We start from the raw sequence: 25,790 nt of genomic DNA on the forward strand, positions 1-25,790 counted from the left end.
TGGCAGGAGCCTTTGTTTCTATAAATGTATTAAGATCAGCTAGAAGATGGGTTTATGGAGCCATAAGACTTCTCATTGGGAGAGACAGAATGCGTAACCCTTCTCCTTGTAGTTTCATCATTTCTTGGAGCAAAAGGAACCTCAGAGTCATTTGGTGCAACGCGGTCTATTTCCTCGTCTTGCCTGCCATCTTCATTCCCCAGTAAGAACAGACTAAGGATCTGGTTATGCTTAAGAAGGTTCTTTAATATCTCAACCATGAGAAACACACAGACCAGGCCAAGTAATAAATAACCTAAAAAAAAAAAAAAAAAAAAAAAGGGAAAAAAAATTATAATAAATATAATTTTTTTTTTCAAAATCTCCAAATCAAATAAATTTATAGAAATAGATGCCAGTTAAATGAATTCTGCTGTGAAAAATTGTTGTGGCCACCAGCCAACTAAACAGTCCACAAACACAAAATTTATATAGTGTTACCTCCAGGCCCAGGCACTTTGCTAATGATTCCACAAATGTATATTTCAGTGCTTGTTTCAATTTAAAGATTGCAACGTTATTTGGTTTTTCCAAAGCACATCCTTACAATGAGCTGCACTGCATGTTAAATAATGCAACAATTTAATATTGGTGGATTGACAGACATGATAGAAAACAGAAATTTATGCCAAAAAAAAAAAAAAAAACACACACACGAAAAAAACTGAAATAACAAAAAATGGGTAGACCAAAAAGATAAATAAATTAATGGTATATAGATCTTCCTGTTTTGTTTAATGCCAGTGACCATAAAACAGTTTTTCAATACAGTACTTCTTTAGCGGATGGTAAGAAAGCATTTGTTCCTAGGAAAAAAAAAAAACCCCACCTGTTGAGACCTACCCATGTGACCTCTTGGTCTGTAAATTGTAAACAGTATCAGGACAACATCCTTTGGCATCTAGGTTACTAGGTGTGTCCCCTCAACCCCTAAGCAGAGACCGCTCATGCTTGCATGTTAAAAAAATAAATAAATAAATTAATTAATTAAAAAAAATAAATAAAAATTTACACAGAAATGACAAATTGACACAACTTTTTGATTTGCCCATAAACACTAAGAAAATGCATCATAACAATATTGATACCTTTTATGTTTGTATCAATCTATTAAACCCTTAAACTGTAAAATATGTTATGATGTATTTACAAATGAAGCCTGCAACTACTGTTTGCAGGCTTTAATTTAGAAAGGAGCAGATGCATTGCTGATATACAGAGAAGACCCTGAAGGTCTGCAGTTTTTACCAAGATAGTCACTTTCCAGGGAATACATTGAGTGAAGATTTACTTCAGGAAGATCATTTTTCTATAACAGAGAGGTATTCAACAGTTTGAGGGAGTATTTGCCATTTTCTGTTGCAATAAGAGCTTTTTTTTGGCAATTTATATTCTCTTGACAGGCATGTTTAATCTGTAAGCCTTACACCAATTCCTAATAATTGAATGGACTCTAACTTAAAGAGAACCTGTGCATAGGTCAGCAAAGCACATCAACATTGTCACTGACTCTACCAGCAGCATAGTCTTACTTTCACTTTGTTACTCTTCTGCTCTGTTCGTCCATCAGGAGCAAAGAAAAATACCCCTTACTCATAGGTGTAAGGATAATTTGCACCACCTACCTGACTGAGGCCGAGTTAACAAAAGAGCTTCCCTAATACCCTCTGAAGTTGGTGACAGGGCAGAAAAGGACAAGGGGTGGCAGCAGATCTCAAGACCTTCTGAATACTGCTAAGGTGCTGGAGAGATTCAGACCAGATCTGTGCATAATGCCGATTTGTGGTCTGGCAAAGTCAGGGCAAGTAGGGGGTCAGCAACAACCAGGCAGCATAGGTACAAAATTGGCTAGCAAATGAAATTAGTCCAGGAAAATGGGCAGCAGGCAGAAGGTGAAGTTGGTAGAGGAGCCAGGGTCAGCAGTGGAAGATACAAGCACAATGTAGCCTGGAGGAAAGTTGGATAAAACACTGGATAGCAGAGGCACAGGGCAGGTCAACGGAACCCGGAGTTTAATATCTTTCAGCAACTTTACAAGGTTGTGTAAAGCTTTAAATAGGGTGATTGGAGCAAAAGTCAGTGCATGCTCTGACCACATGCTGCAATATGCACCCAAAACTTTGGGCATGCTTCTGGCATTCCGACAATGTGACTTATCCCACAGGCTTCCCATGCAAAAGTGCTGGTGCTTGGTGGTTCGCTACTTAGGCAGTGCTGTCATAGTTGGCTGAGGACTCTCTTCTCGCCCATGTGTAAGCTCCAAGTCACAACTGGAGGCTTTCACATGGCTTCCTCTCTTCTCTCCCAGCAGTTGAATGCAGTGGCAGAGTTATGAATGGCAGGTACATATGTTCAGTGGGTAGACTGGCATTAAAGTGAGCGCGTTTGCACAAACAATGCATAGGATTGCTTTAAACATTAAGCTAATCTCTTAAAATAAATTCCTAATGCTTAACCACCTAATATTTAAACAGACTTTGTTAAAAAAAAAAAAAAAAAAAAAAAAAAAACCCCACACACCCCCCCAGATCAAAGCACTAAAGAATTATTATTTTAGGATTTTAAAACTACTTGCAGTGCACATTTGACTTTGCTAGAACATTTGACTTTTTGGAGAAGAGTCAATTACTTTGCACAGCCCCTTCCGTCCCAGCACATCATAGGAAGTTCCTATTCCGGAAGGGTCCAATTACTCTTGTGCTCGTCCAGCTCCTTCTTCTACCTACATTACATCTGACAGACTCCCAGGTCAACACACTAAAATCAGTCAATTTGTCAGAAAGACTTCCTTGCAAGTATATCTGACCTCTTTATGTTAAGTAAAAGGGCAGAAACGAAAGCATGGATAGCGTCTGAGTGGTGGGAACAAACTTTGTCAGTGAAAAACAGAACATACAAATAGGTTTCCTCTCACAATAAGAATGGATTCGTATTGCACAGTTTAAGCAATACATAAACGCTAACAGACGTTTGATAAAAAGTCAACTTTCAATTCAGTTTGTAGATTTTTTTTTTTGTTTTTTTTTTTTTTTTAAACAAACAAGTCATGGTTAGTTTAATTTCCCTTAAGGAGGTCTATATTGATGTCTATTATTACTCCTGCTGCAGCGCTACAGCCCAAAGCAATCCTTGTATACAAAATGTTAAGTGAATAACAGGAAATTTTAATTAAACCATAAATGGTCATTAAACATTAAAACTGAATTGCTATACCAAACACAGCACACTAGCCTTCATAAAGTTTTGGTTGTAAAAAGGAATTGAAAGTACAAAGCTGAACATTACACTCCACCTGCAAGATTGGAGACTTTTTTTTTTTTTTTTTTTTAAATAAAAATACACAACTGGTTTGTAACAAAGAATTATGTTTTCCTTGTGACAATCTTATGTCTTTGGCAGCAGCAGACACCCTCTGGTCAACTGTCCTCAGAAGCAAAGAGCTATCAAAACGTGCTTGAAAACCTTGTCCAATCAATACGAAATTAACGTTTGCTGGAAGCTAGCTACCCACGCTCTTTACTCCTTCCTGTTCAATTAACAAAAATATGCATGCTTGGACAAGAATTCATGTTTATGTGACAGATCACCAATAACAAATCTGAGTGGGGATTGTGTCTGCACTTTTGACTATCTATGGCCATCCTAAAACAAAAAGTAATTTCTTACAAGGTTTCCATAATTCAATTTCAGATTTAAGTACCCAATTCATATTCCCAAAGAGCAGAAGAACGTGTATATCTTAACAAGCAGTGCATTAGCTCATCATGGCATAGCTCTGCTCTTGCGGTAAGCACATTACCCTTTGGGTCTGTCCACATGCACCCATGGGAGAACACACCAATAAGTGGATGTACAGGAGAGCTTTCATGTGAATGTGTACAGTGATCAACTGACAATGTAGCACTGCCTCAATAGAAACCTGTACTGGACAACATGAAGCTCTACCATTTCTGATCTCCTGAAAATGCTAGTTTCCTGGCTGCACCCAAACTCAGCATTTCTTGAGTTATTGACCAAGGTAAAGCATAAAGCAAGCAAAGTCAGTGTAGTGTTAGAGTTCCCGATTTCCATACCTGCTCAAGGCCATAGACTCAAAGTATTGACCTTTGGATAACCATGACAGTTTGGCAACTAACTTTCAATAGGAGTGAAGGGACACAAAGGAATCGTGAAATAGCTGAAGTTTGAATAGGGGCTGGCTGAGAAAGTTCCCATCAGGTCCACTGTTCTGTGCAACGTGAGCGGAGACCAAGTTCAGGTCTCCATCCTTTCTAAAATTTCCTCTCCCTCATGATTGGATCAAGCTTATTCAATACAGTAGAGCAATGGTAATGTGAAAAAAAACACAAAACACAAAACACACACACCACTATTTTATGGAGCTTCTGGTTAGTAGTGTCAGTTGCAGGTTAACAGAAAACTAAAGAGCGAATAGTTTACCTGCTCTATAATTTGCACCATAGATGTTTTGGAACTACATTTCCCATGATGCTCAACTACACTGCAGAGTGCATGAGCATCATGGGAAATGTAGTTCCATAACATCTGGGGTGCCAAGGTTCACCATCACTGCTCTAGGGGATGGTTAAAAAAAGAAAAAAAAAAAAAAAAAAAAAAAAAAGAGAAAGGGGGGGGGGGGGGGGGGGGGAGTAGGGTATGGCACACTGGTGATCTTTGCTCTGTTTGTCATGGTAGATATCAACCTTTTAAAAGGTTACCTACCCTTGGTCTAGTTGATTTTAGCAAACCCACCCCATTGCCAAGTTTTAAAACATCTCACTGGAGGCTCAGGTTGATTTTCTAGGTGCCACCTTTTTTTTTTTTTTCAGCCAATTGTATGCTATTCTGCCTCATGTGGTCCCAAGAGCCAATTACAACATGATGCATCCATACCTACTTTGGCTCAATCTGTGCTTTGAAACAAACAGATATATCCATAGGGACATCTGTGGTATATATGGGGTAGGATTAATAAAAAAGGAACAAAGAACAAACATGGAGAAATGTATACAGTAAAGTGTCATACCACACACTGGTGACAGGTTCACTTTAGGTCCACCTGCTGTGTACTTAAAAGGGGTTGTAAACCCTCAAAAAAAAAAAAAAAAAAAAAAAAAAACACCCCACACACACACACACCTCTTCTGTGCAGTTTGTTTTGCACAGAGTGGCCCCGGGCCTCCTCTTCTGGGGTCCCTCAGCGGTGCTGGTGGCACCTCCCCACATCGAGTGTCCATGTTGGAGAAGGCTCTCCTAAGGTGGACACACGTGCGGGCGCCCTTCTGAGTACTGCATCTGTGTCCATTCACACAGAATGCAGGACTCAGCCCCGCCCCCAGTCTTTGGATTTGGTTGACAGCAGCGGGAGCCAATGGCTGTGCTGCTATCAATCTATCCAATCAGGACACGAGACACCAGCTAGAGGTGGTGTGCTCGTTCCTGGACAGAAGATGACAGCTTTCAGGCAAGTAAGAACAGGGGGGCTGCAGCACTACAGAAGGTTTTTCACCTTAATGCATCAAGGTGAAAAACCATGAGTGTTTACAACCCCTTTATGTCTCAGTGTATGCTTTAATTTTGTCCATCCTTGTTCTGCCTCCACCACTACCTCTATCACAGCTTTAGTTCCTGTTATTATTCCATTTCTTCATCAATAATCTCAAGGAGAGCTTTCATCTCCCTTCTGTACACCCATGAAAGAATGACAGGAGCCACAGACCACAAGAAGCGTAAACAATTTAAATCACCCTTGAAACCCCCACAGAGGAATCTAATCTGGAAAATACTGATGTGTTATTACAATGACAGAGAATTACTTACCGATGACCAGGAGCTTGTAGAGTGCTGGCAACCGTTGGCCACTCTGTTCACCAGGTACATAATCTCCAAGACCAACTGTACTCAAAGAGATAAAGCAGAAGTACAGGGCATCCGCATAACCCCAATTCTCTTCTAGAGAATTGAATAAAATGGCAGGAATGAAAAAGCAAAGAAGACACATGAAGGAGATTACAACTATGGCGTGGATCCACTCTAGCGTTTTGTTATTTAAGGTGTTCCAGCGGCGGTGACAGTAGCGAAGTGGTATGTCTCGCAGTAAAATTGTCCATTTCTGAGCAACAATAGAGAGTAAAGATAAGGTGAATGGGATTCCAAAGAGGCAGTAAAATACACAAAATACCTTTCCACTCAGTGAGATGGGAAAGGGATGTCCATAACCTGTAGGAAACAAAGGTTTTATTAATTAAATATTCTAACATGATTGAATATGCTTTTTAATATCTAGTGAAAGCAATACCATCCTTGGTATATCGATCTAAATTAAATATTACTATTGGTGGATGTAAAAAACCTTAGTTAGACTTACCGGTAACGGTATTTCTACGAGTCTTTCAGGACAGCACCTGGAGAGAGCGCAGCTCCACCCACTTTCCCAGGAAACACTCAGTCGGTTTTCTTTATAGACCGGACACTTCCACCATGGCCTCAGTTGTTTTAGAGTACCTCCAGCTATGCTGAAATTATATAAGCAGAACATAGCAATAAACACCACATTTTATAATACTTTAGGGTGGGTCATCGGTGCTGTCCTGAAAGACTCGTAGAAATACCATTACCGGTAAGTCTAAGGTTTTCTCACCTCGTCTTTCAGGACAGCACCTGGAGATAAGAGAGTACTTACTCTAGGGTGGGACCACCGCCAGGAGGACTTTTCTGCCAAAAGGACTGCTCTGATGCAGAGAGCAAATCCAACCTGTAATGGCGGGTAAAAGTGGAGAAGCTTGTCCATGTAGCCACCTTGCAGATCCATCCTGGAGAAGCCCCTGCCTGTTCCGCCCAGGATGCTGCTACTGCCCTGGTTGAATGGGACCCCACTCCTGTGGGAGGATCTACCCCTGAAGCTTTATAGGCTTCATTGATGGCCATTCGTAGCCACCTACCTATGGTGGTTTTGGAAGCACCTTATCCTTTACCTGGGCCAGAGAATAGTATAAACAGTGAATTTGATTTTCTGAATTTACTACATTATCTGAAGATCACAAGGGTACATCTCCTTACATCTAGGCTGTGAAAGTCCCTTTCCCTCGTGCCGGATGGTGAAGGATAGAAGGTTGGGAGAACTATCTCCTGTGACCTGTGGAATACCGTTGAAACCTTAGGTAAAAATCTCAGGTCAGTTCTCAGCACTACCCGATGCGGAAATATAGAACAGAAAGGTTCAATAATGGACAAGGCTTGTAATTCGCTCACCCTCCTGGCTGAAGTGACCGCAACTAAAATTGCTAATTTAAGCGACCAAAATCTGATTGTCACTTCCTCTAGAGTTTCAAAGGGTCTTTTAGTCAGACCCTGTAATACCAGAGATAAGTCCCATTTTGGGAAAAAAAAAAAAAAAAAAAAAAACACCCACACACACCACACACAACTTAAGGTACTGGCCTAGCTCTGGTCAGTGCCTTTAAAAAAAAATAAGCGGATCCTGGGATAATTGTCTCTCCAGGAACACCGAAAGAGCGGCCTCTTGCACCTTTAGGGTGCTAGTCGCCAACCCTTTTTCCATTCCTTTGTGTAGGAATTCTAACATGGAAACAACTTCCTTTGGTGAAAACACTTTACTTGCGCACCAGGAATTAAAACATTTCCATGTCTTAATGTAAATCGCTCGAGTGACCTTCTTTCGGCTGTCTAGTAACTGTTGAAACTAGTTTATTAGACAAGCCCTTACTTTTTAGGATCTGCTCTTCAGTAACCAAGCAGCTAGTCTGAGGTGCTCGATATTGGGATGTTGAAGGGACCCCTGGGTTAGCAGGTCTCTCTTAAGAAACCAGTGAGGTTCCACCACCATCTTCTGTATGGTTGAAAACCATGCCCCTTTGGGCCAGAATGGGGCTATTAAGATCATGGCTGTAGACTTCCTCTGTAGCTTTTTTAGTACTAATGGAATGATTTGGAAGGGGGGGGGGGGGGGGTTGGGGAGGCGTAGCACAAGTGGAAGGTCCATGGTTGCGCTAGCACGTCTAGTCCTTCCGCTTGATCTCGTCTGTTCAGGGAGAAGCAAATCTCTACCTTTGTATTGGAGTGAGATGCAAATAGTACTATTTGGGGAGTCCTCCATCTTTCTGTTATTCTCTGGAATACATCTGTATTCAGACTCCATTCCGATTCCAGTACCCTTTCCCCGCTTAGGAAATCTGCAATCTGATTCAGATCTCCCTTTAGGTGTACCACCATCAGGGATGCTAGATTGGATTCCAATCAGGACATCATTTGGAGGGCTGAGGAAAGCAACACTCTGCTCCTCGTGCCTCCCTGTCTTGTTATATAGGCCACTGCTGTGGCATTGTCCGACAACACTTGAATGTGGTGACCCAGAACTTGGTCCCTAAAAGCCCATAATCCCAGGAGAATAGCCCTCAACTCCCTCCAATTGGAGGATCTCCTGGCCTCTCTGGTTGTCTATGCTACTTGGGCCATCTGTCCGTCCAGATGGGCACCCCAACTCCAGAAGCTTGCGTCTGTTGTCAGTCTTTGCTCTATGGGAAAAGTACAAAGTAGACCCCTGTCCAAGTTTGACTGACTCCTCCACCACCATAGTTTTCTCTGAACTTGAATGTGGATCCTGATTAATATTTCTCCAGCAGGTTCTCCATAGGACCAATTCCTGAGAATTGTCTGCTGGAGATCTCTTGCATGGAGATGGGCCCATTGCACTGCTGGTATTGAGGACGTTAGGAGGCCTAGGACAGACATGACTGCCCCGATTGAAATTGGAAGATTTGTCTGAGTCCCTTTTACTGCCTTCTGGACCTTTTCTATCTTGTCCTCTGGGAGAAAAATTCCTTCCTGAATGGAACTGATAGTATAACCCAGAAACTTTATTGTCTGGGATGGGATCATATTTGATTTTTCTTTGTTGATGATCCATCCGAGATTCTCCAAGTGTGTTCTCGTCTCTTCTAGATCTTTCTCCAATAGATCCCTTGTTCTGGCAAATAGCAAGAGGTCGTCCAGGTATGGAACTATTGATATCCCCTTTAATCTGAGGGGTGCTAGGGCCTCCGCTATAATTTTTGTAAATATTCTTGGCGAGGACGACAGTCCTAAAGGGAGGGCTACGAATTGTAGATGTGAGATTGACTCTCCCATCATGACCGCTAATCTTAGGTACTTCTGCGATGTTGGAGCTATAGGCATGTGCAGGTATGCATCCCTCAGATCTATTGATGCAAAAAAAAACAGCCTGGCATCAGAAGATTTGTTACTGAAAAGATTGTGTCCATCCTGAACTTTTTGTATCCAATTGATTTGTTCAGTATTTTCAGGTTTAAGATTAAAACGGAATTTCCCTGATGGTTTCCTTACTAGGAATATGTGCGAATAGCACCCTTTCCCTTCCTCTTCGGGGGGGGGACAGTTATAATCACCCTCTGTTGAATGAGTTCCTGAAGTAGAGCTGACATCCCTAGAGATTTTTCTAGGTCCCGTGGAGCCTGGGTTACATAAAAGCGATTTGGAGGGGATTGAGAGAACTCCAGTCTGTAGCCCTCTGCTATGATTTTGAGAACGAATGGACTGGAGGTTGCCGTCTTCCACTGTGGGAAAAAGGCTTGCAACCTTCCTCCCACAGTCGGAGGACTGTCACTGGTTCTTTGTGGTTTGGCCAGGAGGTCGGAATAGTACCCCTGACTTCCCCCTTCCTCTTTGGGACCCCCAGGGTCTTTTATACCCTGTCTCCTTCTCTTCGGTTTGTCGAAAAGAACGAAAATTCTTTTTGGCCTGTGGAACTACCTTCTTTTTTTATTGGGAAGGCCTTTTTCTTATCAGCCGTTCTGTCAAGTACGGCTTCCAGATCAGGACCAAAAACAAAAGTTCCCCTCAAAAGGCAACCCACAATTTTGCCTTTGAGGCCGTATCCCCTGACCAGGTCTTCACCCATAAAGCTCTGCAAGCTGAGTTTACCAGGGCCACGGATCTTGCCGACATTTTAATAGATTCGGCAGAGGCATCTGCCATGTACCCTAAGGCTTTTTGCAGTACAGGCAGAATGTCTAACAGGTCCTTGCGAGAAGTTCCTGCTTCAATGTGCGTTTTTAATTGCTCGAGCCAATGTTCCAGGTTCCTAGCCACCACAGTTGATGCCATAGCTGGCTTTAAAAGCTAGAGTTGAATCCCATGCCTTTTTTAATAGGGAATCTGCTCTCTTGTCCATGGGGTCTTTCATTACGCCCATGTCCTCGAAGGCCAAGTCTGTGTTCCTTGACACCTGTGAAAAGGCCACATCAATCTTTGGCTTTTTATTCCAGACCTGCTCACTATCTTCCTCGAAAGGGAATCTTCGTTTGAAAGATTTAGAGAAAAAAGGGGCCCTCTCTGGGTCCTTCCATGCTCTTTTCACTGTTTCGGATATAAACCTATGCACTGGGAATACTCGATGCTTCACTTCCCCCATGCCCTGGAACATTTTATCGTGCAAGGACAGCTGAGCCCTGTCCTCTTTGATGTTTAGAGTTGTATGTATAGTTTTTAACAGATCATCCACTTCATCTAAAGACAATCTATAGCGAGAAGAAGAAACTTCTTTCTTCATCCTCCTCTTCTTCAGAACCTGGGGAAACACTTCCCTCTTCGTCCTCTGATTCACTGTCCCCTCTGGGTGCAGGCATACATGGACGAGAACAGGATGGGCGAATTGCCACTACTGTTCGGCTGTGCCACCGGATGTTTATCCAAAAAAGAATGGAACGACTCAAAACGTGTCCGCTAGTTCTTTTCAAAAGGAGTTTAATAGTTCTCCTGGCTGGGTAGCAAGTGTAGCTGGGGAAGTTTCCTCCCTAACTAGATCTGCTATACAGGTCTTGCATAACGCTTTAGGCCACAATTCCCTAAGCGTATTTTTGCAAGATGGGCATTTACCGAGGAGGGGAGGGGTTTGACTTTCTCTTTGGCTTTAGCCTGAAATACACCAACACAAACCCTTATATTAAAGCATATCCATATATACATGATAAATGATTAGCGGTTTTAACCCTTAGTAACCAGCTGCCAAAGAGAGGTGCTAACCCTTTAGCTCCTATATTTGTTACCACAGCGACTCTCCCCCACTGAGTCACTATATACAGATAGAAATACACTTTTTTTGCACTATATAAGCAAGGAGAGTGGCGCAGGCTCCCTTGCATCCCCCCAGGGAAGCAAGTGAGGGAAAAACAAGCCCTTAGATAAGAGTACAGGGACCTCTGCCCCTGCTTACCCGAGTCTGGCTGGTGTTAGTGGCTCCTGCCACCTCCGTCTGCTCCTCTTCCATCTTGGCAAAGCAGTAGCGGCATCCGGCTGCTTTTATTTTAAATATTCCCGGTCCTTACGCCGATGCGTAAGGAACCGGAAAAAGCATGGAGGCTAAAAACAAACAGAGGAGACGCCGCTCTCACCTCTGAAGCACGCCTCCTCCTTTCAGCCTACAGCCGCCGGTCTGATGAGACCGGGACCCCCTGCAGCCTGAACCCTCACTGGGTATGGAGGGAAGCAGACACCAAAGAATCCCCCTCACGTAAGGGGAGATGCTTGGCTGGCCTGAAAGGGAAAAAAATAAAAAAAAAAAAAAAAGAAGGGGGACACAGTCACAGGTATGCCCCATACTGTCTCCACCTGGAGAGAGCATAGCACACCCTTGGTTCCCTGCAGCGCTTCCACCATGGTCGGAGGAAACACTACAACTGAGGCCATGGTGGAAGTGTCCGGTCTATAAAGAAAACTGACTGCAGTGTTTCCTGGGAAAGTGGGTGGAGCTACGCTCTCTCCAGGTGCTGTCCTGAAAAACCATGCAATTTTTCAATTAGATAAAAGACTAAAAAGACAACCAACACGTTTCATGGGCCAAAAGCTCTCCCCCTTCAGATATAGATGTAAAATTGGTAGAATAATAAGTCTAACAACATAAAATAACATGGGTAACATATACATGCACATAAGAATAAAACAAAAGAATATCAGATATTAAATGACAGAGTATGATAAGTTTAAGAATTATCATTGTCAGGTACTACATACATACCATTGTACATATAACTGAATAATATTATTATTATTTATTATTATTATTGGACCCACAGGTTAAAAGAAAGCATCTAATGTAGTGAAACCCCAAGTCTAAGGCCTCTTTCACATGGGGCACATGAATCCGTCCCCCATGTGACAGTCGTGTTTGCCTGCATGGGGATGCACAGGTGTTCTGTGCATCCCTATGCAGGCAGTGCCATTCATGTCAATTGGCACAGAGCTGCCACTTCTAGTTCTAGAATTATTGTCCATGATCTGATGTTCGTGGTGATACCTCATGTTTGGGGGTGATCGCTGTTTGCATGTGTGTGGGACTGACACATGCGTTCATCTATGTGCGCAAGCATTTTATTGCTGTCACAAGCAATAGACATGTGACAACTACTCTCTATGGAGGGATCTGGAGTCAATAATACCCCAAATCCCTCCTCTGCACTTAAAAGCAGGAAAAAAAAAAAAAAAAAAACCAAAAAAAACACACCAAAAACAACCACACACACACGATCAGCATTTTTGAAAATGTTGCTGATGATTGGGATTGGCAAACGGTTTGGCCCGAGTAAGAGTTCGGGCCGAACATTGGCTGTTCGGAAATTCTCTGACCAAACCGAATTATAGGGTCGTTTGACCACAATGCACTGAAAACCCTGATTGGCTGAAGCAATTAAATCTTCGCCCAATTAGGGCACTGAGCACTGTCAGAGCCATGATTGGACACGGTCATGACTGTATTCAATCATGGCTCATTGCTTCTAATCCTGCCCCACACTATAAAAGTATTCTGTCTATAGCAGCCATTTGTAGTGCGATAGCGGCATGGAGAGAGATAGAACAGGGATCTGTTCAGTGCTATTAGACAGTGGGGGGTTGATTTACTCAAGGCAAATCCACTTTGCACTACAAGTGCACTTGGAAGTGCAGTCGCTGTAGATCTGAGTGGAAGCTCTGTTGATTTTATCATCCAATCACGTACAAGCAAAAATGCTGTGTTTTTTTATTTCCCTTGCATGTCCTCCTTAGTTCTACAGTGACTGCACTTCCAAGTGCAATTCCAAGTGCACTTGTAGTGCAAAGTGGATTTGCCTTAAATAAAGTAGTAAATAAACCCCTTAGTGTGCTATTCTGATTCTATGTTCCGTAGAATATCAGTTTAGTGTGCATCTAGGGATAGTTCAGAGATTGTGAGACCACAGTTTTTTTTGTGCGTTGCTGCAAGTTTAAACGCTGTATATTTCATTGCATTACTGCTATATATTTCATTGTGTCACTGCAAGTTTAATGCCATATATTTCATTGCGTTACTGCAAGTTTAACACTACATAGTTCTGTGCATTATTGCAATATTATAGCGTATCCTTGGAGTGACTACTCAAAATGAAAGTGCACCAAACACCACTTTCCATTGATTAAAGTGCATTTCTGTACACATTTACACATCTTTATTACATTTTGTTAATCAGCACCCCCCACCATGTCTGGGAGGACAGCAAGGAGAGGCAGATGTTCCCATGGCACTGTAAGGGGGCCAGCAGCGTATGAGTCCACAGGCAAAGGTGGATGTGGTCAGTCCTCAGACAGGGCATCATTTCCTCCTTGTTCACAGCTATTCCTGCCATAGCCCCAGCATCAGGCATTGAGGAATCAGCAAAGTTATTTGAACACAGCGTCAGCCACTTGCTCCTTGACGATGCACAGCCATTACTCAATTCAGATATTGGTTCTGACTCTAAAGGCAGAGTGAGGGAGGAGGCATTGAAGCAGAGGAAGACATACGTCAAACAGTAAGAGATGGTTTTCCATCTACAGAATCCTTGGGGAGTAGTTTGTGGCTGGGAGGAGGCAGTTCCAGATGCTCTAATCCTCAATGACCCAGAGGAGTCTCCTTCTCATGCCTCCACAAATTTGCGGTGCATGGGCTCCCCATGTTTAAAAACCTGCGAAAAGGACCCAAGAAGATGTGGCGTAAAGGGAAAGCATCACTATTGGTTGGCAACCCTCCTTGACCACCGTTATAAGGGGAAAGTCCCAGAACGCATCCAGTCCCCACAGAGAGGTGAAACCTCTTGAAGACACCTTAAGAAGTTTATCGACTCTGGTAGGTTACAGTGTCATGGAAAACAGTTTTTTTGGCTTCTGTTGCTCAAGAGAGGAACGGTGGGAGAAGGCGGCCGCCTAAGTGATGCATTTCTCAGTTTTTTTTAGTCCTCACCGCCCAGGGCTGTCAGCTTCCACATCACATAAATAATGATTATCTAGAGGCGAAAACAGAGCTGGAGAGCTTTCCAGTCAACGTTCCACTGGCTTACTGGGTCATGAGAATAGACCACTGGTCAGAACTTGCCCAGTATGCTATTGAGCTACTGGGCTGCCCTGCATGCAGCGTGCTTTCTGAACGGGCATTTAGTGCTGCTGGAGGTTTTGTTACTGCTGATCATAGAACGCGTCTGTCCACAGACTTCGTGGACCGTCTGACTTATTAAAAAAAAAAAAAAAAAATTAAGTCCTGGATTACCAGCAACTATGAAGCCCCTGATGTCGCCGGATAAGTGTTTTTGGGATGTGGAATCTCTGCAGGACTTCTAGGCTGCCTAGTGTTGTGTTTATTTCATCTGGAAGAATGTTTTTGGTAAAGGTTTTATGGGCAAAATTAACACCCAAAGACCAATTTTTCCACACCTGTTTGACAGGTGCAAATCATTGCAATTTTTTACAGCAAGGCCAATTCTTGCTTTCATCAAGAGTACCTCTATAGGGTTACGGTGTGAAGGCACCACCGACACCCAAAGAACAAATTTTTCCGCACCCGTTACAGAAGTAGAAATCCAAAGTCTGTGGTAGAGACACCAGAATTTCTGAAAAATCTCTACTCTTGTCCCCCGTGCACTACATTGTGGCCTCATCATACAGACTGGCTCCCCAAACCGTTACTTACAAAATATAGAAAGCTTGCAGGGAAAATGTCATTTTTGTAGGCTTTATAAATGCAATTAGTGCTGCAGCAGCTGCTATATACATATGTGCCACTGTACACTATACACAGATGTACCACTTTACAGGTGGACCAATAGGACCCCCCCCTGGGCACTATATTGAAAGGAATTTTTATACTTTCACCTTAAACATCAATAAATCACTGCTCATTTAAAAAAGGAAATTTTCTACAAGCTTCTTTCTTAATTGATACATGTATCCCTAATTGCTTGCATCTAAGCCTTCAAAATGGGCACTTGATTTTTCCACGTTCAGGTCCCATAGACTTCATTATTCGGTTCCAAATTTTCTCGATGTTCGAAAGTTCTGGTGCGAACTGAACAGGGGGTTGTTCTGCCCATCCCTACTGATGACATCTGAGTAAACCAGGAGTGATGTCAGATCATCTCTTCTCTTCTGGGTTACTATAGCAGAGATCTGACCAAAGCCGATCCGGTAGATGCGCTGACTGGTAGCTTGGGTCTCCCAGGGGGATGGGAGAGCCAGAGCAAGCCATGGAAGGCAGTGGTGGGGGCAGGGTTAGGGGAGGGGGATGGGACATCTCCTCCCACTGCCTGTAATAGCAAATTGAGTGGCTAGTCAGGCATCATTCCAGTACAACCACTCAAAGGCTGATAGTGTACCAGGTACGCGACTGGTTGGCAAGTGGTTAATATGGTAAACAGGGTCTGTGTAACACAGCAGTACTTTACAGAAGGCCTTGCAAAATACAGTCTCGCTATTATAGAAAATATTCTACACAGCTTAGGATACCGGGCAACATCTGATGAAAGAGGTTGCTTGAAGGTTGTCTGGCAACAAGGCACATGAAGGCGGAGGAGAGCTCCTGGCTGGTGACATAGGCGTGCAGTCCCTACTCTGTCCCTCCTCCATATGAACCTTTCCTTATGCTAGACATGCTGTCCCTAACCAGTGGGTTCCTGACCTAGCCACTTCGCAAATGCGCCCCAACTACATTAGGATAGTGCTATTTATTGGCACTGCCCACACTAAAAAAGTCCATCAAGGTCATCCAGGGTAGCAGCATCCAATTAGACAGCTGCTCTCCTGATGACACCTGTGGAGGACTCAGAGGAACAAGAGATCCTCCTGTCCTCCATTGGAATTGCACTTGCCTACATAGCCCACAATAAAAAAGTGAAAATGTTTTGCAAAACTGAATAAAAAAAAAAAAAAAAAAACCCTGCGCTAAGTGCCCAATATCTGTACAGCAAGTAATATAAATAAATAAGCAACTGCATTTAGAGAAACACAAAATATAGGTGCTAAAATAATCAACTAAACCATCTGTTCCGCTGTTTATGAACGCCACGTTTTGCAAACAAATATTACGTTTAGAAATACATGCGTAGTGTTAAGCCAAACAATGTTGCATAAGTTTGACAATCCATTATATTAATTCATTTATAAAATGGTTTGGTAAGCCTTAGGTTTCCGCTGTGAAGTTTTCTGTTGACAGGAGAAATGTAATACCTTCCAAATTAAAAAAAAAAAAAAAAAAACTTGGAGGCTGGATTTACACTTGTCACGCATTGACTTTGTGAGGAAGAGGAAGAGGAAGAGGAAGAGGAAGAGGAAGAGGAAGAGGAAGAGGAAGAGGAAGAGGAAGAGGAAGAGGAAGAGGAAGAGGAAGAGGAAGAGGAAGAGGAAGAGGAAGAGGAAGAGGAAGAGGAAGAGGAAGAGGAAGAGGAAGAGGAAGAGGAAGAGGAATGGCCGCCGCTGCAGAGATCCACAGAGACACTGCCACAGGCATCCTCATCTTCAGCAGTGAACAGGGTGAGTCCTAAGCCCCAAAGAGAGGCAGCGATCCACAGGGGAAGATCACTGGACAGGCTAAAGGATCGCTGGGAGAGAGCTGACAGGGAGGTGGTGGGAGAGGGAGAACCGTCCCTGTCACAGATAATGGCGGCCATTCAGGGATGCCAAGCAAAGTTATTAGATCACTTTGAGGAGCTCAGAATGGAGTTTTCATTCATGAAGCATGATATGCAAAAGTTGAGGGAGAAGGCACAGATTACAGACCGCCGTGTCACTGCCCTGGAAGATACTGTGAGACCCTTAGATACTGCAGCACAAGTGACCAGAAAAACTTTATCTGAACATACTTTAAAGATGGCCGACATGGAAGACCGCATGCGGAGAAACAATATAAGGCTGGTGGGGTTCCCAGAAGGAGTGGAGGGAAAGCACCCAGAGGAATATCTAGAGAAATGGCTGATTGCTAATATGGCACCTGATACCTTTACAAAAATGTTTGCTATTGAACGGGCTCATCGAGTTCCAGGCCGGGCCCCTCCGAAGGGAGCCCCCCCCAGGTCTATGATAGCAAAAGTGCTTCACTTCCGTGACCGGGAGAATATCCTAAGAGGAGCCAGAGTGGGCCCTGAGATGACTTCTGATGGAAATCGCATATCAATATACCCGGATTTCTCTGCCGTTACTCAGAAACAGAGGGCTTCATTCCAACCCATAAAGAAAAGATTGAGGGATCTCAACCTGATCTACAGCATGCTGTATCCTGCTAAGCTACGCATTGTGGAGAATGGGAAAACGCATTTTTTCACAAATCCTACTGAGGCGTCTGAATGGCTGGACTCTCGTGGTAATCGGAGAAACAGAGCCTCCCCTAGATCGCCTTGATGAGGATGCAAACGCGTGGAGCACTTTTTTCTGGGTGAGAAAATACCAAGCCGAAATGACTCGGACTGCCTGTTTGACTGTATCCTGTGGCATATCTCTCCTTTCCCCTCCAGACACCCCCCCCCCCCCCTTTTTTTTTTTTTCCTTTTTTTCTCTCCTCTTTGTTCACATATGGTTTTTTGCTGTAACATATTTTTATTTTTTTCTTCACGCTGCAATATTTGCTGGAACAGGAGATCTGCCAATGTAGATGCAATTTCTCCTTGATGGTTGTCTCGGGGAGGGAGGGGGAGGGGGAACATTGATCCTTCTGGTTCTGATTCTGGGAAAAAGTTTTTTATTATTTTTTTTTTCTCTTCTTCTGGAGGAATTTTCTAGGGACACTAGTGATTTAAGGAAAGAGGAAGTTTTTTTGGCCTATATTGCCGCTGTCCTATGCCAAAAAGATGCAGTGTCCGCGGACGGATCTTGAGACTGCATTTTACTGCGAAAAACTTTTTTGCTGGGAGAAAAGTTCTTTTCTTTCCTATTTTTAGGGAAAGAGAGTTTTTTTACTTATTTCTATTTTTTTTTCTGTTTTTTGTAAGGAGAACTGTTTTTTTCTCAAGAGCTCCAGTAAAGGAACTGGTTTTATGCGACAGTTTTAAGTCGCATCTCTGCTGCCTATTTTTTGACTCAGGTTATGGGAAAAAAGTGCCTAGCGGGTTGGGGCTGGGTGCAGGGAGGGGGGTGGGAGGGGAGGGGAGGTTCTTTGGTTTTTGGGGAAGTGATGTTTGTATCTGCCTGGGATGATCTGCATTCGGTGAATTTAGTCATGGATACTGTGCTCTATATTTGGGAGGGGGGAGGTTTGGAGCCCTGCTGTCTTCACTGCGACCTCTATTTCAGAAGGAGACTGACCCCCAGTCTTTTTTTATGTCTTTCACACCATGGAGGTAAAGCTTACCATTTTGGCCTGGAATGTCAGGGGCCTAAATGCAACATTTAAAAGATCGTTAGTTTTTGAATATATTAAAAAGTACAAACCTCATTTAATACTGTTTCAAGAGACGCATCTCCAGGGCTCCAGGCTTCTTTCTCTTAAAAGGGCTCACATAGCTGGAGCTTATCATGCCAGTTACTCCTCATATGCGAGGGGGGTATCCACCTTGGTAACTAAAGCTCTCCCCATAACCATCCAGGCTGTACGCACTGACATTAAGGGGAGGTATGTTATTCTTGTGATAAAGGTGATGAATGCATTACTGACAATTGTAAATGTTTATGTTCCTCCTCCCTTTTCGGTAGATCATTTAGATGACATGATGCAAGCTACTTATGAGGTGGCAGAGGGGAAAATATTTCTTTTGGGGGATTTCAATTCTGTGGCTGTACCAACTTTGGATAGGTTGGGGGGCAAAACTGATGCTCCAACCCCCCTTGCAGGGTGGATGTCTACCCATGGACTTAGGGATGTCTGGCAGTTCCATTATCCTGACGTGAGGGAGTATTCCTGCTATTCGGAATCGCACAAGACTCTCTCCAGGATAGACACTATCCTGTCGGAGGGGGAGGGAATCAGTATGGTCAACAAGGTTTCCTATCTACCCAGAGCAATATCGGACCACTCTCCGATGCTATTGGAACTTAATTTAGGACCAAGGCCGGGTATACGCCTCTGGAAGATGGAGGCGAGTTGGCTTCAAGAGGAGTATATACTTATTAAGTGCACGGAGGCCATTAAACAGTTTTGGGTAGAAAATGGTCATTTTGGAACTCCTCCTCTTCAGTGGGAGGCTTTTAAGGCCACACTAAGGGGAGTGTTCATAGCGGAGGTACATGGATTTAAGAAACAATTAGCTTCTACCATACAGAGTAAGGAAGCTGAGGTGACCTTGGCAGAGGCAGAATATATTAAGGACCCCACTAGAGAGAGGTTGTTGACTTCACGCATAAGAACCAGGGAGTACAAGACGCTCTTTACAGAACGTACCACAAAACTTGGCCTGGCTTAACGCAGGCGTCTATTTGAATTTGGCGACAAGAATGGCAGGCTTCTGGCATACTTGGCGCGACCGGAGTATGTGCCGGTACATATTAAGTCAATTCATGATAACTTCAGACTGGAAGTATGTGATTCAGCTGACATTTTGAAAACCTTCGTTCAATTTTATACTGAACTATACAAATCTTGTACTCCTCTGGGGACAGAGGATCTACTGACGTACATAAAAGACATTGATCTCCCTAGGCTGACAATGGAAGATAGTAAAACACTGGAAACTGATATTACGGTTGAGGAGGTGGAGAAGGCAATTGCCTCCTTCCCGCCAAGGAAGTCCCCTGGTCTGGACGGTCTCCCGTCGGAATGGTACTACACTTTCAGATATGGTCTAGCCCCTTGATTACTAAAAGTGTTTGATGCGGCGAAGTCGGACAGTAGGCTACCTCCATCAATGCGGGAAGCCTTGGTTGTCCTGATCCCCAAAGGGGGAAGGACCTCCGAGAATGTGACTCCTACCGGCCGATTTCGTTGATGAATGTTGACACAAAAATTCTGGCCAAAGTCCTTGCAAGTAGATTACAAACAGTCATCACGAAACTGGTTGACGCAGATCAAACAGGATTCATACAAGGTCGCTGTGCACAAATGAACATTAGAAGACTCTTTTTAAACCTTCAGGCGACTCACGACAACTCTGGGACTAGAATGGTGGCTTCTTTAGACACAAAAAAGGCCTTTGACTCCGTGGAGTGGTCCTATTTGTTTCACCTCTTGGAGTCATTTGGCTTTGGCCCTATTTTTATTTCATGGGTACGGCTCCTGTATACGGATTCCTTGATTAGGCTGAGGGTCAATGGCATTATTTTGGATCCTTTCCCAATATTCCGGGGCACTAGGCAGGGGTGTCCTCTCTCGCCCCTCCTCTTTGCCCTGGCAATTGAGCCTTTGGCAGTTAAATTAAGATCTACCACGGCTTTGACTGGCCTGAGGATTGGGGAATTTGAGGAAAGAGTGTCACTGTATGCAGATGACATGCTGCTGTACTTACAAGACCCGGGACCCTCACTCTCTACAGCCTTTCAGTTGATACAGGACTTCGGGGATTACTCTGGATTCCGTATAAACTGGAAGAAATCCTCTCTATTTCCTATTGATAAAGAAGTGGTTGTTCCCTCGGATTGTCCTATCCCATTATCCACCTCTTTCAGGTACTTGGGGGTTGAGGTTCAGCTTCCCATCTCTAGGTATCTGGAGAATAACCTGTCGCCCATTGTGGGAAATTTTCGGGAGAAGGTACAGAGGTGGAGGAACCTGCCGCTTAGTTTGTTAGGCAGGATAAATCTATTTAAAATGATTTTCCTCCCCAAATTTCTATACATTCTCTCGAACTCCCCTGTTTTTGTGCCGTTACGAACATTTAAACATATTGACTCAATTGTTGTGGGGCTACTCTGGGGAGCCAAGGCTCCTAGAGTGTCCTTGGCAATATTAAAACTGCCGGTTACAATGGGAGGGTTGGCACTCCCAGACTTACGCTCATATTTTATGGCTTCCCAATTAGTGTTTTTGCACTGGCAACTTTTCCCACAGGAACACAATGCCACTACCTTGTTTGAGGCGGCATTGGCTACCTCTCAGGAAACCCTCCAGAATATACTGTATAGGAAGGGGATTCCGGGGAAGAAGATGGGATCGGTTCTGGCACTCCCTGGGAAAGTATTCCACCTGTGCTCCCAATGGCGAAAGGATATGTCACTGGCACTGTCCCCGAATAGTCCGCTATGGTTCAATGGGTCACTGGGGGAATTTTTGAAATTACCGGATGGGCAAAAGACCTGGGCGCAATATGGTATTAAGTACCTACACCAGATTTGTCAGAATGATCGACTGGCCACCTTTGATCAATTGAGGGCCCAGTTTAATGTACCCAAGATATGGTTGTTTCGGTATATGCAGTTGAAACACGCAGCGAGAGTGCAGTTTGGAGGGGATACAATTTTGGTCCAGAATACAGATATGGAGAAGGCTTTGATAGACCCCAAACCATCTGGGCGAATCTCTAGATATTACGGGGCAGTGGGACCAGGAATAAAGACAATAACGACTAGCGCTAAACAGCGATGGGTGGAGGCTGTCCCGGAGTTGTCGGAGGAGCAGTGGCAGGAGGTACTGGATACATATGTGGTGACTGTTATTTAATCAACGGACAAAATGATTCAGTTTAGGTACCTTCACCAACAGTATTATACTCCTGTGAGACTATACAACATGCAAAGAAAGGAAACAGCTCTCTGTCATAAATGTAGGGAGAAAGATGGCACTTTCATACATATGGTGTGGGAGTGCAGGAAGGTGAGGCCACTGTGGTCACAGGTAACTGAATTCATCTCTGATAAATTCGCCTTACCTAACGTTTGCTCACCCTTACGCTGTCTCCTGGGGGTTTTTGACCAGGAGGAGATAAATACATGTACTAAACTGTTCCTTAGGATTTTATACTTTGGGATGCGGAAACTTATTGCCAGACGCTGGATTCATGAAGAACAGCTGACATTAGGAATGTGGATAAAAATAGTTAATGCAGATGTGCTGATGTACAAGATGACATATGAAGCCAGGGGAGCTCCCAAGAAATTTAGGAAGGTTTGGTTTAGATGGGTGGATTCGAAAAACACGCTGGACGAGGAAGAGCCATCGAATGAGGGACAGCGAGGGCTGTTGTGTGTTTTGTTCTCCATTTGATAAGGAAGGGGAGATAGGGGGAGTTGGCTTCTTTCCATCTCATACGAAATTTTAGAGCATAGGAAATGTTTTTTTGATTAGTGTTGGGGACACCGAATGCGGACATCTCAGGGGGGAAATTGGTTTTGTTTTACTGTTATGGGAGGTTACCTCCTCCTTTTTTGAAGGAGGGGTTTTTTCCCCCTTCTTTTGTTTTTTTTGTTTTTCTTTAAAAAAATAAAAAATGCAAAATGCACATATACATTGCAAAAGTAGTGTGGAAATGGAAATCTATGTGACATATGTCAAAAAGACGGATATATTTATCTGTGATAATACTGTGATGGATATGCAATTTCTGTTTATTTTTTTTGTTGGACATTGTAATCCCAACTACGGTTTTGTATGTTTATTCTGATATGTGCGCAATAAAAATTCTTTTAAAAAAAAAAAAAAAAAAAAAAACTATTCTTGCACATTGCCAACCCAATCAAAATGAATGGTCAGCTTTAATGCAATACTCACTTGACATTACACACAATCCAATGCACAAAAACAGCAGCTTGTTAATCCAGCCTAATAAATTACAATAACGTACCATACAAGTTAGTCCATTGCAGTGCCATTCACCTTCAACGGCACTCCAGCACACTAAGGCAATGAACATGCGTTTGCAACACATTGCAAAATGTGTCCATCTTCTGTTTCATTGTTATGCAAATTCAAATAAATGGGCTGCCTTAATGTAATGCATGTTAACCCATCACAATGGACTGGGCCATAAGTGTGAATGAGCCATTAGGTACTTGTAGCTGTTTTTTCTCGTCTGGTTCCGGTTGTCAACACCTCTATGTCTCACTTGCAGCATTTTAATGGGATACTTTTATCTGGTAAGATATTTGCTGGCTTTAAAAATCTTAGAGGGGCCTCCTATAGGAGCTACTATGCATGGAAATACAGTTTGGTCAGAAAAAGTACATTATGAGTGCAGTAACCAGAAAATATTGAACCCCAAGGACTAAGGCTGGCCATACATTATACAATTTTCTTGTGCAACTTTCCTTTAGGATTTACCAAAAACCATATAATAGGGAGGTCAAACCTAAGCACTTTCAATTTGTATGCAATCAGGCAGGCCCTTCTACTACATAGTTGAAGGTAAATCTAAAGCAAATTGAATGGTGCATGGCCAGCTTTAGACTGGGATGCCATCAAAGTGCATGTGTAAAGGCAGGTGTCTCAATACTTTTGGTAATATAGCATATGTATGGCCCTGAACACAGCTGTGTCCTACTTTTTTTGTACACTACTAAACACAGCACACATTTTAATTTGTATATGGCGCCATCGACTCCTATAGTGCTGCATTTAGGTGGACAAACCTATACAGGAAGTCCCCTAGTTACAAACATCCGACTTACAAACGGAGGGAGACAACAGGAAGTGAGAGGAAATCTACCCCTATGAAGGGAAATTCACTCCTGTAATTCCCCCGTACACACGGTCGGATTTTCCGACGGAAAATGTGTGATAGGACCTTGTTGTCGGAAATTCCGACCGTGTGTGGGCTCCATCACACATTTTCCATCGGATTTTCCGACACACAAAGTTTGAGAGCAGGCTATAAAATTTTCTGACAACAAAATCCGTTGTCGGAATTTCCGAACGTGTGTACACAAATCCGACACACAAAGTGCCACGCATGCTCAGAATAAAGAGGTGAAAGCTATTGGCTACTGCCGTTTATTGTCCCGACGTACGCGTTTTACGTCACCGCGTTCAGAATGATTGGATTTTCCGACAACTTTGTGTGACCGTGTGTATGCAAGACAAGTTTGAGCCAACATCCGTTGGAAAAAAATCCTAGGATTTTGTTGTCGGAATGTCCGATAAATGTCCGACCGTGTGTACGGGGCATAAGAGTTACTATGGGGAAAGGTACCTCCACTGATGCTTTATCACCGAGGCTTGTTTCCACAACAATCCAAAATTTTCAAAATCTAATTTTCATTGGGACAGAAAGTGGAGGTGAAATCTTCTGAACAGGGGCACATACAGCAAAACAAATGTTACAGAGGTGATTACCCTTCCTTATGCTATCCAAAAAGCTTAAAAATAGTTTTTTTGGCTGGAGATACACAAAAAAAAAAAAAAAAAAAAAAAAAAAAAAAATATAATATTTTATAATATGGACCTGTTCCGAACTACAAACAAACAGATTCAACTTAAGAACAAACCTACAGTCCCTAACTTGTTTGTAACCCGGGACCCCGTTGTACATTGTACGCATCTAAATGCAGCATTTTAGACTGCTGTGTGAATGGTCTCAAATACTGGCTATATACACACACAAGAATTTTAACCACCAACCAGCTTTCAATCGTTCTAACAATTAAACAGTTGAAGCAACCTCACCCACACTTGAAATCAATATAAACTGTTACTGGTAGGTGGCATTCATCTGTTTAGATGTTTTTGCAGTCAAAATTGGCATTGCCAGCAGAATGCTTTGCTGAGAAAAGATCACATCTCAGAGAACGTTCACTCACCAATAGTGGTTAGGGTGGTCCCAGCAAAGAAGAGAGAAGATACAAAGTCCCATTTGACCTCAAAGAATGATATATTTCGCAGGACTGACACCCCAAAGCTTTTGACCAGCAGAGCTGTGCGCAGGAAATCCTCCAGTTTCTCCTCAGACAGACATGGGTGGATTTCTAGGAAATCATCCCACATGTTCAGCACCTTCTCCCTCAGCTGGTCCTCATGTGGTTGCTCCACGTAAGAAAAGAAAAAAGCTCCAAAAACTAAGTACACCATATAGATGACCAGCAGGAAGAAAACACATTTCCACTTCATCATATTGCGGTGAAGCTGGGCTATTTGGACCTAGCTATACTAATCTGGGTCAATCAAACACAAGAATGGCTGTAACAAACCAACAAAAAGTTCCAACCTGGACTAGCCCAGTCCAAAAATTCCTGCTCACTAATGGCTCAGATGCAGTAGCTGGCTTTAAATCTTAGAAAGACCTGGTGTGGATCACTGGTTCATCTTTGGCTGGCATTAAAACAGCAACATATAACCCAACCCCTAAATCCTTAAAGGAGTATTAACTCAGATACATAAATGTCATATATTTCAGCTGGTGATCCAGCCAGTAGGTCTGTTATTTTTCAATTTCCTTTAACCACTTGCTTACTGGGCACTTTTATCCCCTTCCTGCCCAGGACAATTTTCAGCTTTCAGCGCTTTTACACTTTGAATGACGATTGCACATTTTATCATTTTTTTCACACAAATGGGGCTTCCTTTTGGTGGTATTTAATTACCACTGGGTTTTTTATTTTTTGCTAAACAA

At 43.1% G+C, this 25,790-nt stretch overlaps 1 protein-coding gene across 1 annotated transcript; it reads right to left on the reverse strand.

Annotated features, from left to right (window-relative positions):
• Window positions 1–35: 35 nt before the first annotated feature.
• LOC141117272 (potassium channel subfamily K member 1-like) lies at window positions 36–25,291 on the reverse strand. The gene is made up of 3 exons (XM_073610038.1): window positions 24,982–25,291; window positions 5,860–6,258; window positions 36–295 (listed from the first exon to the last, which is right to left on the reverse strand). Exons 1-3 carry the CDS (start codon window positions 25,289–25,291, stop codon window positions 36–38), a joined length of 969 nt encoding a protein of 322 aa, XP_073466139.1.
• Between the last annotated feature and the right edge of the window lie 499 nt (window positions 25,292–25,790).

Source organism: Aquarana catesbeiana, linkage group LG13, assembly GCF_042186555.1.
Source record: "Aquarana catesbeiana isolate 2022-GZ linkage group LG13, ASM4218655v1, whole genome shotgun sequence".
Lineage (NCBI taxonomy): Eukaryota > Metazoa > Chordata > Amphibia > Anura > Ranidae > Aquarana > Aquarana catesbeiana.

What these genes read in the sequence shown, in the direction of transcription:
- LOC141117272 (XM_073610038.1), bottom strand. Translation starts at nt 25,291, where the DNA reads ATGATGAAGTGGAAATGTGTTTTCTTCCTGCTGGTCATCTATATGGTG. An exon ending in GACCACCCTAACCACTATTG is followed by an intron (nt 6,259 to 24,981) that starts GTGAGTGAACGT and finishes TGTTTCCTACAG; the next exon opens with GTTATGGACATCCCTTTCCC. An exon ending in CTACAAGCTCCTGGTCATCG is followed by an intron (nt 296 to 5,859) that starts GTAAGTAATTCT and finishes TTTTTTTTTTAG; the next exon opens with GTTATTTATTACTTGGCCTG.